This window comes from Mustela nivalis (genome assembly GCF_964662115.1).
Source record: "Mustela nivalis genome assembly, chromosome: 11".
Classification (NCBI taxonomy): domain Eukaryota; kingdom Metazoa; phylum Chordata; class Mammalia; order Carnivora; family Mustelidae; genus Mustela; species Mustela nivalis.
In genome coordinates, this window is record NC_139030.1 from 93,985,630 (window position 1) to 94,000,276 (window position 14,647).

Below are 14,647 nucleotides of genomic sequence, written 5' to 3' on the forward strand. Positions count from 1 at the left end.
TTGGAGCTCCCAGAGAGTCATGAAAGGGGTGTCTGCCTGAGAATAAAACCAACACAGAAGAAGCAGGGCTGAGATTTGGGACAAGAAAGATTCCCGATGACATGTTGTGAAAGCCTGGATCCAGGGTTGGAAAAAGAGTCTTAACATCTTTTGGATGCCTGGATGCATCCATGCCTGAGGCCTGCATTGTTGGTCACTTGAGCCAATAAATTTGCCCTTATGCCTAAGTCAATTTGATTCAGTTTCTGTCACTTGCAACAGATAGCATCCTGCTAAATACAGGAGTGCTTAAATCCCGACACACGTTGGGGAGATAATAAGAGCCTTGTCATCATAGATTTTCCTTGGTTGGACCGAGCCGTGTGTGTGTGTGTGTGTGTGTGTGTGTGTGTGATATTTTTTTTTTTCCCCCAGAGAAGAAACAATCTGAAACTGTGGATTAGGTGACAAGCAATTTTATTTTGCAAAACAATCACTATACAGCAACAAATACATTTGCAAATTTTGATTGAAAAACATGAACTAACTACAACCAGCCATTGAAGAAATGCCTTTCTATGGTAACAGGCTCTAGAATTATCAGAAGAAAGAAACCCCCCAGAGATTTGTAGCGGCATGTTGGAACCTTGGAATCCCAGCATACAGAGTATACTTTTTGTTGATTTTTTTTTTCTTTTTGCTAAAGTTGAAGTAGATTTTTCATGATTGACATTTTCTGAGTTTAAAAATAAGCTCTTTCCTGCAGAGGGACTTGGCCTCAACCTACACACCCAGGCTAAAAATCCTAGGTGTAAAAAAAACAAACATCAGTGCTGATTTTAGCACATCAGTTTTGGAAGGAATGCCTAGAATTTGCCTTTCCAAGCCATGAATCTCTTTTTTTCTTCTTGGCTACTTAGACCATGAATAGTTTGCTTTTCTCATTTTTGTGGCATGAAAAATCGGACAAAAATTGTAATTGTAACAAGGTCAGAATCAACTGCATTGAGATTATTTCTTTAACAATATTGACATGATGTTATATTTTGTCTGATGATCCTATTTCCTGCTGTATTTCTGTATGAATGTGTGGAGAAGGCCAGTTACCATCAGCAGATTCTTTCATTTAGTGAAGTTCTCTCTTCAGCCTTCTTCAGCCATACCCAGTGGGTGTTACACAGGTGTCTTGCTTGTGGGTGAGATTTCAACCTATCACCCTGCTGGAACTCAGCAGGAGAATCCAGAGAGAGTTGGTTCCTAAATGAACAGGGCCTTTGAAACTCATCATCATCTCGGATCTTCCCTGCATCATTATAAAGTACCCAATTATTGGTAGCAGGTGACCCAGAGAGAGTGAGTTCATTGAAGAAGCAGGCCTTTTAACTCTTCACAGCTCTGGATTACTTATGTATCCTTAAACAGGTTCTCAAAGGCTAAAGCCGGAGAGAAACTGGCAGTAAGAGATCTAGAATTGGAACTATAAAGCTTTAATTTCTAGATCAGCGTATGGGTATCCCCACAAGAGTGGTGTTCAAAAAGCTTAATTTGCGTCGTTAATCTTGAGAGTGAAGGCAAGATAGGTTCCACCCCCTAACCCCATAAGAAGACATTTAGCCTGTGTGTTTCTCTCTTGGATTGGTACAAATTATCAGGGTTTTTTTGGGTTAACACTAAAAAGAATAATATTTCCATACAAAGGAAGGGCATTTACTCATTATAATTTTACTATAATTTAAAATAAACATTTGTTTTAATGCCAAATCTAGTATCTTAGGGCTTTATATAATCTGTACCTTAGGCATGTATTTGTAAGAAACAGAATTTTCACATATAAAGCACAATTACTCATTCTTAACTTTTATAAACAATTAAACCAAGTTGGTAAAAAATACTTATTTTATAGGTTAAAATTGTTCTAACCAGCTGTTAACTCCTTCTTTCTAGAGAACTTTAGTCACTATCTAACACTGTCAAACATGTCCAAAACATGTAAGAAAATACCATAGGTTTCCACACAACTACTCTTTCTTCTCCGATTTTCTGGAGCATTTCAAGGGAAGCTGATGAATAAAATGCTCATATAGGTCAAATCCACATCACAGCAGTTATTTGGCAGAAAATAGACACATCCATAGTCATACTCAGCAGTTTCTAATTTTTTGGCTGTTGTATAAAAGAATTGATTTGTCAACGTTTTCATTTGTCAACATTGATTTGTCAACCTGTTTGCCGACGTAAAACCTCTTAGTTGAGAATGAATACTATCTTTTTGCTCCTAGAGTTTTTTTTTGGTGGAAGTCACATTGGTTGCACTATCCAGTGGGTCACAAAATGGCACCCATGTCTGTCTGTCTTTGCATCCCTTGGCTGCTTTCCTAGATACTACTTTACTTCCTTGTTGCCTCATCCACGCCCATCATTTCCTCTTATATAGTCCGGAATTAATTTGGCTCACGGGGATCAAACACTTATCAGACTCTTTGCCTTTAACTGTTCAGATCCAACCTACCAGCCCCGAGCAAGAAAAAGAATAGATAAAATACTGAAAAATATCCACCCAGACTGGTAACTGATTGCTTATTCAGGCCATTGACTATTTTGTTGCTTATTCACAAGTCCAAGATGAATGATGTGTGAGAGGAATTAATTAATTGGTGATTTCTCAGACTGTAGATTAAGTCAGACCAGTATCATTCTATTGATAAGTAATACCATAGGGTTCCTGTACAGAGGGCAATGTTGGAATCCCAAGAAAACTGATTTAGATATCTGTATCTCAAGTGTTTTGTAGCTCTGGCTTCTCAAATTACTGTACTTATCCTTTCTGATCAAGGGATCTTTACTTTGGGTAAGGAAGCCAAATATTTTCTCTCAGATAATTTAATTAGCAGGCACTGTTTAGAAGAGTGGGACAACATGTCCCAAACTCCCTCTGTTAGTTTCAACTTTAGCAAATGGAAAAAAAAAAAAAAATCTTAAGAAGTCTGTTTCATGAATGATTACAGGAATAAAACCCAAAGTATTCCATAATTTAAAATGAGATAAATCCAAAATCTTAAACCAACAATCTGTAAACCCTTTTAATGTATAACTGGACCCACCCCCACAAACTCCATGTTGGTGAAAGCAAAGAAAAATAAATTTTCCTAGCATCACGGGAGAGACTTGTATCTGGCACTAGAACAGGGTTACAGCTCTGAGTTGTTACAGGAAGCAACTTCATGCTAAGACTTTTTGTTCTTTTTTAATGTATTTTTTTTTTTTAATAGGGAAAGAACCCTGCTAACATCTACTTTCACATACCTAAAATTGCAACACCAAAGGGTGCAGGAGACACAGATACTGTGAATAAGGAAGTATAATATTCAAGTATATGAGGAAGTATCACAAATGGCCACAGAGAAATATATATATATATTTATATCTATAATACTGTATCAAACAGATGGAAAGGGAGAGTGAAACTGGTAGTGTGGACACAAATCTAGCTGATCAACTGACATTCTAATCAGACACGAGTCCATCCTAATGAAAGTGCCTCATTCCTAAGAGATGCACTTTTAAACTGCTTCCTCAACCACAGCTCAAATGCTTTGTAACTATTTTTAATTAGTTAAATAATTTATTGGATTGACTTATACTCTGATATAATTATCCAGGTCCCAAATGTTAATAACTTAACTGAATCTTCCTTCCCATTTATACAAAATAACGCTTAAAAAAAAAAAAAACAAACAACTTATTTCCTACATGCTCTTTCCTTCCTGCAATCAGACTCCTTGATTTAATGTAACCTGTAATAAGTTAAAATGGGCAGCTTTTATCTTTTCACCCAGCAACAGAATAGTGGAATGAGCAGCTTGGATTTCAACAAGGCCTTTCAGAATGTATGGATAGCCTTCAGGCACATGAAAGGTAGAAATGCAATTTTTAAAATAATAATACTCCATGCAAAACAGAGCAGAGCAAAAATAATTGTCCAATTGTACTCATGTAAAGCCAGTGTCTTCCTGTTGCAAATGGAAATCAAGTCCATTTCTGCATATACTATTCATTGTTTTTTATAAAATTGTAACAATTACTACAGTTTGGGAATGAGATTATTTATTTTATGGTTTGTAAAGAATGAATATAACACCTGCTCAGAGCCCACTCCTGCCAAGAGCTCATGCCTAAATATTATTACTTCGATGCTAAACGAGAAATATTCACAAACCCTGCTTAGCGAGTGCAGCAGTGACATCCTCGGCCAAAGTGGCAAGCTGAGGGGATTCAAGCAGGTTGATGCTTCCAGAAGAGGAGACATTGCTGAGTCGTCGGGGGGACGCCACGCTGGATCTGCCTGGGGACTGCGTGATGATCTCAGCTCCGTGGTCCACACGGGCCTTCGCGTGCTCTCTGAAGTTCAACTTCTGGCTGTCGATCTGTTCGAGACAAGCATCAGTCCTTGTTACCTCAAGTGTCTTCCCTGGCCCCTAGACTTTTCACCGTGTCTCAGAGCTCTGCCATTCCTACTTCCTACCTGTCCAGTCTTTGATCTGTGGCCCATTCTGATGAGGAGCATTTCAGAATAATTAAAAAAACAGAAGACAGGATCAGCTCACACCCTTGGTTCTTACCTTGACGTTGCCGCCTCCAGGGACATGGTGAGCATTGTCCAGTGAGCCGACTTTAGCTTGGGCCTTCTCTTTGAAATCCAGTTTTACACTCTCAATTTTCACACGCCCACCACCTGTGAGAGAAGAAAGGCTTTGCTACAATAACATCTTCTACTTGTGGTGCTTATTTCCCCAAAATGATTACAGTAGATAGATCATTATAAAACACAGACTTGATTTACTAGTTTTTTAATCATGGATGTGAAAGGAGTTTTTTAGAATTTCTCGTCCGTCCCATTTGTCCCATATCACCTAAGGTAATGACATTCTTTTTGTACCATTATATGGCTCGACCCACGTATTAATATCTTCTTCTTCTAAGCGGAATTGAAGCTAGATTACCTGATTTCTAGATAAATTTTCAATGCACTTATCTATTTTGAAACTTACCATATCTACCTTGCTTTTCAGCTAAAAAATTCTTCTTCGTAATCTACCATGTCTAACATAAAATATCAGAGTGGTTTTTCTTATCTGTATAATAAAAATTCTAAAAAGCACACAGTGAAAATATCCTCTTTCATCTTTTCTAAAACTTGGAACATTTAATCTCTTACTCTTATGGGAGTAAATTAAATTGAAATGAAGATTTTTATTCTTTTTCATGGTAATAGGTCACTTTTCCAAAAAAAAAAAAAAAGCCTAAAAAAACTAAACTATTAGGTTAGAAATGGTACACATATAGGTAAAATATTTGTATGTTTTCAACATTGATAGCTTGACTGATGACATTGAAGATAGAAGCTAAATTGTTTATTACCAGTGAGCGTTGGGAGTTTCCCATGATCAATAGCAGGTGGAGTGACAGGAAGAGAACCTTAGGAAATCCCACGCTTGTACAGATGGCATAGGACCAATCTGACACTGACTTTGATCTGATAATGTAGAGACAGTTTTGACCACATCATTTCCTTAACAGCTAATTAGCCTGAAGCTCGAGGATCTGCTGGTCATGGAGAATGCAGAGTGCCCGATCTCGGCATGTCTTTCCCCGCTTGTAAATGCAGCGAGTTCAATCGTGGTAAGGTACCCACTGTCCTTTAGCCTGTCCTGAGCACCTCTGAGGGCCTGCTGATGTCTTTGACTTGAAAAGAAGCTAAATCAGACCCCTGTACCTCTCCAACTGAGATTTGCTTTCACTTTCATTTTCTTTCTTTCTTCTTCTTTTTTTTTTAATATTTTATTTATTCATTTGACAGACAGATCACAAGTAGGCAGCGAGGCAGGCAGAGAGATGGGGGGTAGGGGAAACAGGCTCCCTGCAGAGCAGAGAGCCCGATGTGGGGCTCGATCCCAGGACCCTGGGATCATGACCTGAGCTGAAGGCAGAGGCTTTAACCCACGGAGCCACCCAGGCGCCCCTTCACTTTCATTTTCAATCTGGTTTTGGGTGTGTGCATTTCTTTGGAAGCCCAGTGGTAAATGACATGACCATCTACTATTATAACTGCTTCTCTTTTAGGATTTTGACTTGGGAGAAATATGGGGAAGATTTTTCAGTTTTGGACTCTTGATGCTTTTGTATTTCTGGAGATGAAAAAGAAGGCCCGTTAAGTCTTCATAGACTTAGACCTTGTGGTATTTTTCTCATATGATACCCAGACATTTACCTGGCCAGGGTCCCCTTGAAATTATGTGGTATTATTAGATTACATTTTAAAAATATATCCATTCAATCTTCTCCTGAAGCTTTAGGATATGCACAGTGTTATTTAACTTATGTTTATAGGAGACATGTACTTGTCCTCCCACCAGAATATGCATTATTGTAGGAAGTGTTATTCTTCCAACATTTCCCCTAGCCACATGGGTCTCACGTGTTGGTTGTGATGGGATTAGGGTGATTCATAAAACATATTTATCTTGGTTAGAGGCTGGAGGATGTTGAGTTTCGACTTGAAGAGATCAAATTTCTTGCGATCTTTTTACTTTTTTGTTACCACTAATAGAAATGGCCTTTGCAAGCCTTCTCTTATGATTATATGTTGGACAGTTATAATCCTGTTAAAATTTTTATTGAAATCTATTTTGAGGGAGAGAAAAATACACAATATTGACCCAAAATGTATTCAGAAAAGGAAGCTTGAGAAATCTCTTTTTTATTGAAATCCTACTAGAAATTTTTATGTAACTGTGAGAGAAACCCATTTGTATTCACAGATCTATGTCTTTGGCTCTGAAGAATTCTGGCATCCACCAGGAGCACTAATTATGAAGGACTATAATCTTTATCAAATTCCATATGTCCTAAAGTTGGGCTTCCACATGTTGAACTGCTTCCTTTATTTCTTCCTTAGATACTCCACATTCCAAAGTAACTTTGTGAAAAGCTTGCCATTGTCAAGGATCATTGTGTTAACACTTCCTTAAGAGTTTAGTCATCTGATTCAGTTCTTATAAAAGAAAGATCTAGATTTAGAAATAGGTGGGAGTCCATGACAATAGTCTTTTATGACCAATAAATCTTACATAGACTACTTCTTTAACTATGTCACATTTTCCTGTACAAGAGTCCAGTTGAATTTGGCTAATGGAATACTGACTGTCTAAATTAAAGAATCTTATATTTTCATTTGCGTTTTGGAGGAAAATAGTCAGTATGGCCAAATATTTCAGTCATACTCTTGACACAGCAGTACAGAGTCAACTAAGTTTGTAAGCTTGAGTTATAGAGAGCATATCTGTGAAGATATGCAGTATGAGACCATGTCCGGGCCACCTCAGGAATGGCAGAGAAGCTAATTCCAGGTAATGGTTCTGAAATTAATACTGGGAGATCATTGAGGAACATCTACAAAGAGATATGACACTAATTGACCTGAAAACTGGACCTGGGTACTTGGAGGTTTCTCATTTTCTCCCCTGCTTGCCTTTACTACTTCAACAAGCTGCTCCAAGGACAGAGCCTCGAGATAATGATGCAGTGTTGAGAACACCTACACAGGATGCATGACTAAACCCAGTTAAGGCCTCTTCAATAGACTTTTAAGATTTGGTGGGTGGGTGTGAGGATCCATCTAACTGCTACCCAAGAGAAGTCTAATATGTAAAGTTCCCTTTTACTTATTAAAACTGCCACCTACTAACCTGGAATGGCCTGCCTCTTTCTTTGGTTCCCCCCCGTCTTCTGAATACATGGGCCAGTTTTAGATTATACCCTCCCAAGAGCGTGTGAACCAATAGAGATTCCATATGTATTTTCTAACTCCTCAACTTGTTTTATCAATACCTTTGTCAAAGTGAAACCTGACTTCTAAACATGTTTCCAATGCATTTATCCATTTTGAAACTTAGCCTATCTCCCTTTATTTTTCAACTAATAAGTTCTTCTTAATGATCTTTTTCTTGGTTAGAAATCTTTTGGGGCTCAATTGTTCTTATACTTTGTTTCTGATAACATTTGAGGCAGTGGTTAATGGGAATAACCTATTACCTGGTTTAATTAAGACATCAAGCATAGCAAAGACCTCCTCTTGTCCTTCTATAATCAATGGTATCTATTGTGTTAAAATAATCTCAAGAAAATAACAAATTTGACAGTTGTCCATTATTTAAATACACATGAAGGAGGAATTTAGCAAAATTATATAATAATGGTACTCAGAAAAATGACTCATAATATGTTAGATTTACACTTTAAAGAGGAAAAAATCCCCAACAAGTATGAATGTAAATTGTACTCTAGAGCACTAGTCTTATACGATATTCTAGAAAAACAAGAGGCCAATGGTTAAATAAGCTGGTATAAGCACTGTGTCAAGCAATGGGTCATTTAAGCACTGCATTCTGCTGAGGATTTATAATGCCTATTGACCTACTGTAGGATCTGAGAAATTTAGCAGATAAATACTTTCATCAGCTTTGCTTAAACACAATCCTTCCTTCACATATGTAGAAAAAATACTTCATGAAAAATCTTTGGAAATGCTGCTTTCAATCCATGTAATTATGTATAAATACATGGCCCAAGGAATTTTATAAACCATATATTTCAAAAGAGTTCCAATAAGCATGTCGAGTACATAGGGATAAATGCATTTATATACCTTTAATTTTGAATCTGTCCTATGATATATGGCCTCCTTGTGATAATTGAATTACTTGTCCAAATGAAGATGCCTTAAAGTTTCTCCCTTAAGTTTCCATTAGTAAAAGCATGAATTTTCAGGATTTTGAGACTTTTTTCCAGTTAGGTATTTTAAAACAAAAAAATTTGCTTGTTGATTTCTTGAGCAATTTAATATTTCCCAAACTACCAAGAAGTATTTATTTACCTGGCCTGTGGCGGATGTTCTTCAGAGAGCCACATTTAGATGTCACATGGCTTAAGTCTATCTTCTTGGTAACAATCTGCACCTGTATGAACCACATAAAACATGCTTAACATGGTTGAGACATGGACAAGTCCCCAAGCTCATACATAAAATTCAGAAACATACCCATACTTACAATATACAACAACACAGAAACCCAATCTGAAGTACACACACACACACACACACACACACACACACACACACACACAGGAAAGCATAACCTCCCAGTGTCCTCCCACATTTGGTTGGAAAGAAGGACCAAAATGAAAGAGAATCCTAGAACAGAAGATTTTTTTTTTAGTAGAAAAGAAATCATGCCACAAGAGGATAGAAACACCTGGATTAATAAGGCAAGCTTCCACTCACAGAATGAAGCCACACCATGTTAAACATTTCCGTAAGCAAAAAGCCAAGTGAAGAAATGAATTTTTCTTTAAAAAATGATTTATACATAAAAGTGACCAACATTGCTCATAGATACAAGAAGACCAGCATTGCTTTTAGATATAAGAAGAAGAAAGCTCAAAGCTTTTCTGAAATGGTCATGTCTTGCCTAAATGGAATTTTTCTTATCTACCAAATTGTAAAATAACATTTTTTTTTCTTGTGTTAGAAGCAGTGCTTTTCTGATTGTGGTCCATTGTCCAATGTGTCAGAAGTACAAGGGTATTACTGAATTGGAAATGGGGCCATGGAATCTGCATATTTGAATAAGTGATTCTTCTCTAGAGGAAAGTTTGACAACTGTTTTGGAGGTTGGAAGCTCCCCTACCTACTTTAAGATTATCTCAATTTATCCTTTGCCACCTAGCTGTTTTGGCCAGTAGGGCCTGCAGGAGAGGATAGGGGTTGTCCTCTGACACCCTCCAGGTATTTCCTAGGACTGAGACTGCTTCTGCAAGACTTCCATGCAGTTTGCACTTATAGTCAGGACACAAGGAAGAGGGCCACCATGTCAATGTAAATACTGATCCTGAGGCTAAGGTCAACATCCTTAAGGTCCTAGCAAAATTTGCTATGGACTTTCAATGACAGTGACATTTTCAGGCTCAGTGGAATTACTTCAAGCAACAGGTGACATGTCCTGGTAGAAGGCACTGGCTTGTCACCTCTTTCATTGCTTGACTATATCTCTGCCTAACTGAGGAACAAGGAGACAAGAGTTACTAAACAGGCAAGAATTCTGGACTTGACACTCTTGAGTCACAGATGCCCAGAATATGAAGTTTAGGTGACAAGGATCTGTAGAATAGAGAGTTAGCCTGGGTCACCTTTAATATTCATATTGTGTAATGAACCATGCTTCCTTCACCTTGAGTTTGCCTGTTTCAGCTCTGCCTCGACCAGGTTTGAGAAACATGGATTCTTCTTTCCCTTCCTCTCAAAAGATATTATTTCCATTCAATTCAAGACACAGGAAAAAAAATCCCATCAAGACAAAGTTTATACTGCGACTTGAGTCTTTTCACTTTGAATGACAGATGAACTGTGCTTCACTAGTTTTGAATTTTTCAAATGATATCCTAACTCTCATGAACAGCGATGTACAAAAGATTGACATTACACCCTTTGGGTACTTTCATGTATGTCAGTCTTTGCCTCAAGAGTAATTGAAATGGAGCTATAAAAGTGTGTGCCCAGCTGACGTTTGCAGGGGAGTAGAGACAACATGACGAAGAACCCTGAAGCCAAAGGTCAGCAAACAAAATTGGCAAGTGAGGTGTGTTTGCCATCCTCCTGAAAGATATGATGCAGCCCCGTAAGATTTTATTCCTCAGCTGAAAGCAAGAAATTTGCTGATAATCTTTCAGGGAAGGATGGGAAGCCCACCAGCAAAAATGCAAGGGTGACAAGCTCCCAGACCGGGGGACTTGTGGAGCAGCAATAAGTAGGAGGTGTGTATTGTGAGAGAGGCAGGAAAAGAGACAGGGGGCTGGCTGTGTAGATGGCTCCGCACAATCAAGACAGCTTTCTAATAGAAGCTTCTACTTACATTTCCGCCCCCAGCAGAATGTTTGATGTTATCCTTGGAACCACATCGGGACTGAACCTTGCTAAAATCAATCTTCTTGTTTAAAATCCTAACCTAAAAGGAATTGGAGGTAACTTTACTGTGCATTTTTCTTTTAATATGCTTGGCCTAGGGAGCCAGAAAGGGTTGGTGCCAAGGAGGCTCCAAAATTCCTTCCACCTACATAATCATTTAAGAGAAAAAAAAAAAAAAAAAGCTAATACTGGAATTGAAGAATGGATCTGTCATTTAATATGTGCCCCTAGTCTCCTGAGTCCCCAAGGGCCAAATGCTCAAGAACTTTAGATATCTAAGTTATAGGCAGGTGTAACCTGGAAACAATTAGAAGAAAAGAAAAATAAAAGTTGTATCATATGTGACTGGGAGGCTTCTGATATTGTGGGCAACACTGGGACTCAGTTTCCACTCTATTGGAATAGACCTTCCAATAGAAGGTCTAATAGTGTACTTCAGTGTAGTTCCTGTCCTACCCCTGTTCAATCCTACAGTGTCATCCATCACAGTTAAAATCACCTGGTATGCTTGATTGTATTATTGGTCCGCATAATACAGGTGAGGTTCTTGACTGGTTGGGCTGAATGCCATAGATGGGCTTCTCATTCATCCAGCAGAATTCTTGCTTTCCCAAGAGGGTCAACAAAAAGGCTCAGGGCCTCCTGAGAATCTTTGCTCTGACAGCTGCTCATACACAACCATAATACGTGGATGGTTGGTGCCAGAGCATTCTTTCCATTATTTCAGAGGGGAGCAAATGAAGGACTGCTAGTTAACTGACTTGTAGCAGGTCATGTAGAGGTAGTCCAGGCCTTGGCTAGGTCCAAGAGATTTGAGGTTAGGTGTTTTATTTCTATTTTCAGGAAGTTCAGTATTCATCTTGAAGACAATAGCAAATCTAAATTTACATAGATATTATTAGGGTGTAATGTAATGTGCAAAGTAATAGTTATTGTTGCATTTTCCCATGTGTCTTAAATTTTGCATGTTTTGGAGGGCACATGAGGATGTAGCATGGAAAGAAAGGTTTACTTTTGTTGTTTGTTTGCTTTATTTTGGCTACTTCAACTATATTCCCTCAATAGCTAAAGAGAAATTATGCTTTCAATGCTTTGTCCTCTTTTAAAAAAAGTTTGTCCTCTTAAAAAAAAAAAACCTAAATAAATATATCTAGATATACAGCCATCTCCAAGAATGGTATCATATCTCTTGGTGTTTGCTAAAAAAGAATAAAAAATTCAAGATGACATTGAATCCTGTCTATTTTTAACCAAAAGCTTAAATTGCTGTGCCTGCCTGCCACTGACAACGGAGCTTGTCGCTTACAGGGAAATATCATTGACAGCTCTCATTGGCAGCCCAAGGGAAAGGTCTCTTGTCAAAATCTGAAGTCAGAAAATATGATGATTGGGTCATTCTTTTGGACATGATAAAAATCCCAATTTAAAAAGAAGGGGGGACTATCACAGAGTCTATATCTAACAATAAATACAGTGACATGCTAAGAATTTCACATAAAATGTAGATGCCAGTAACTTTAAGCCAATGAGGTCATTACATTTAAAGCCTCTAGATAAATAATTTTTAGAAAGCAAGTAATTTCATTATTTCAAATAATAATCCTTTTAATTATCTTCCTTGAGTGTCTATTTTGGCAATGAAATAGAATTCATCTAAGGCATTTTTCCTAATCCTTGGGGATATATAGGGCTTCATATTTCATTTGCAAATTTTATTTTAGAGATCATTAGAGTACCAATCAAGTGACTCATTACCCAGTGATCAAAAGCTAAATGTTAAATCTGATTCACTTGTTGCAAAAATGGAAATTCCAAATTCAGTTGCATGAATCTGTTTGACTCTAACATTTAATCAACTGGCAATTTTTATGATTTCTAAAACAAATGATTCAAACTCCAAGGGGGCACACTGCCAGCATTACTTAGAGACAATTTAAAATTTAAAATCCAAAAGCTTAAAGGCTGCCTTGTGTTGATTTTCCCCCAGATTTTCTAGAGAATCATAGATTTTCTAGCGAAACAGTTAGCTGGCCTTTTTCGATGGGACTTTCCCAACCTACATCTGTTTAATCATAATGTGAAACAGACCTTTGACATGGGTTAATGGCATGTTCTTTATGTATTTCCATATTTGCAATAGCTTCAGAGTATATTGCCTTTGTTTCAAATAAGGTAGAGCATGACATTTAGCATTTTGCTTGTTGAACAGACAGAAATAAAGTCACTTTGGGCACTGAAAGTTTGAAGCTCAGTAAGATTTATGCTCTAGCCTGACAACTTGCACCTAAGCACTTACCTAATCTGTGTGATGCACATTTATCCTTTAGCAAAATTATAAAATACTTCATGCCAAAGATTTCTGGGATTATTTACCAATAATTAACACCTTAAAGAATTAATTCTACCAATACCAGCCGTCCTCAGAAACTATTGCATAAGAGAGAAAAATAGACGGTTGCTATGAAGGACAAAATTTTATTCCAGATTACTATTATTTTTTTTTAAGTTAGAGAGTCAAGTTTTTAACTCTCTGTGCTCAATGGATGAGTCTAAATAAAAATGACTTTTTGGGGGAAGAAATTTCCATTGAGCTTTGTCTTCCTATATGTCAAGAGAAAATTATTTTAACATCTCAGAGATGGTCTAGAAAAAAAAATAAAACAAACCTTTATTTGATGAACTAATTTTATATATTCATGATATGGAGGGAAAATATTTGAATAATCATTATCCAAGGATAACTCTAAACCACATTTTATTCTTGTCAATTTCAACCAAAATTTTTAGTTGCACTATGAACGCAAAATGGGATGATTTGAAAGTGTGTGACAATCTTTCCTTCTGTATTCAGAGTGGAAGGGAAAAATGTATTATTTAAATCAAATGATTCATCTTTCCAAAGCTCTTTCTTGTTCAAAATTCTCCCAAAGTCTCTATTTCCTATTAAATGCATCAAAACTTCTTAGTTAGGCAACCAGGGTTCTCAGAAATTTTGATTTTTTGAGTGCTCTTCTCAAAACTTTACATTTTGGTCAGACTTTACATACATCATGAACAAGAGATTAATTGGATATGTGAAATGTAAAATGAAAGAAAATGCAGTCCTAATTTATAACTTCTAGTAAAACAATTTATAAACCATTACTTGGAAATGTGAAATGTAAAATGAAAAAAATGCGATCCTAATTTATAACTTTTAGTAAAACAATTTATAAACCATTAGTTGGAAATGTGAAATGTAAAATGAAAGAAAATGCAATCCTAATTTATAACTTTTAGTAAAACAATTTATAAACCAGAGGCATTAATTACAGGGTCAACTTAGATTTCTTAAGCAATGGGATTTTGATTTTGTTTTGTTTTGTTTTTGATTTGACACTATCTGATGCTGCTTTCTTTATCAAAAGACCCACATGTCAGCTGAAGATAGCAAGATATGGAGAGTAACTGGGGTCCAGAAGTTTAGATTCTGGTCTTGGCTCTCCTACATGATAGTGCCAGGCTCTACAGGCATACTCTAGGTATGAACCTCAGTTGCTGTAAATTTCTTTCTTCTTTATCCAATGTTGTTTTAGAAAGAATGTCTTTTTTTTTTTTTTCTTTTGAAAGGGTAGTAGTGGCCTGTAACCCTTCAACTTTATCAGAGAT

At 37.0% G+C, this 14,647-nt stretch overlaps 1 protein-coding gene across 33 annotated transcripts in view; it reads right to left on the reverse strand.

Annotated features, from left to right (window-relative positions):
• Positions 1-439: 439 nt before the first annotated feature.
• MAP2 (microtubule associated protein 2) overlaps positions 440-14,647 on the reverse strand; it is a 290,836-nt gene continuing 276,628 nt past the window's right edge. For 23 of the 33 annotated variants that reach the window (XM_082691637.1, XM_082691639.1, XM_082691640.1 and 20 more), the window contains 4 exons: positions 10,947-11,039; positions 8,912-8,993; positions 4,599-4,711; positions 440-4,403 (listed from right to left, as the gene is read on the reverse strand). In XM_082691637.1, the coding sequence (XP_082547763.1) occupies positions 4,188-4,403; positions 4,599-4,711; positions 8,912-8,993; positions 10,947-11,039 (504 nt within the window). In that variant the 3' untranslated portion in view covers positions 440-4,187. The remainder of the gene's footprint in view (positions 4,404-4,598; positions 4,712-8,911; positions 8,994-10,946; positions 11,040-14,647) is intronic. The other 10 variants (XM_082691617.1, XM_082691616.1, XM_082691615.1 and 7 more) reach the window with 1 other exon arrangement.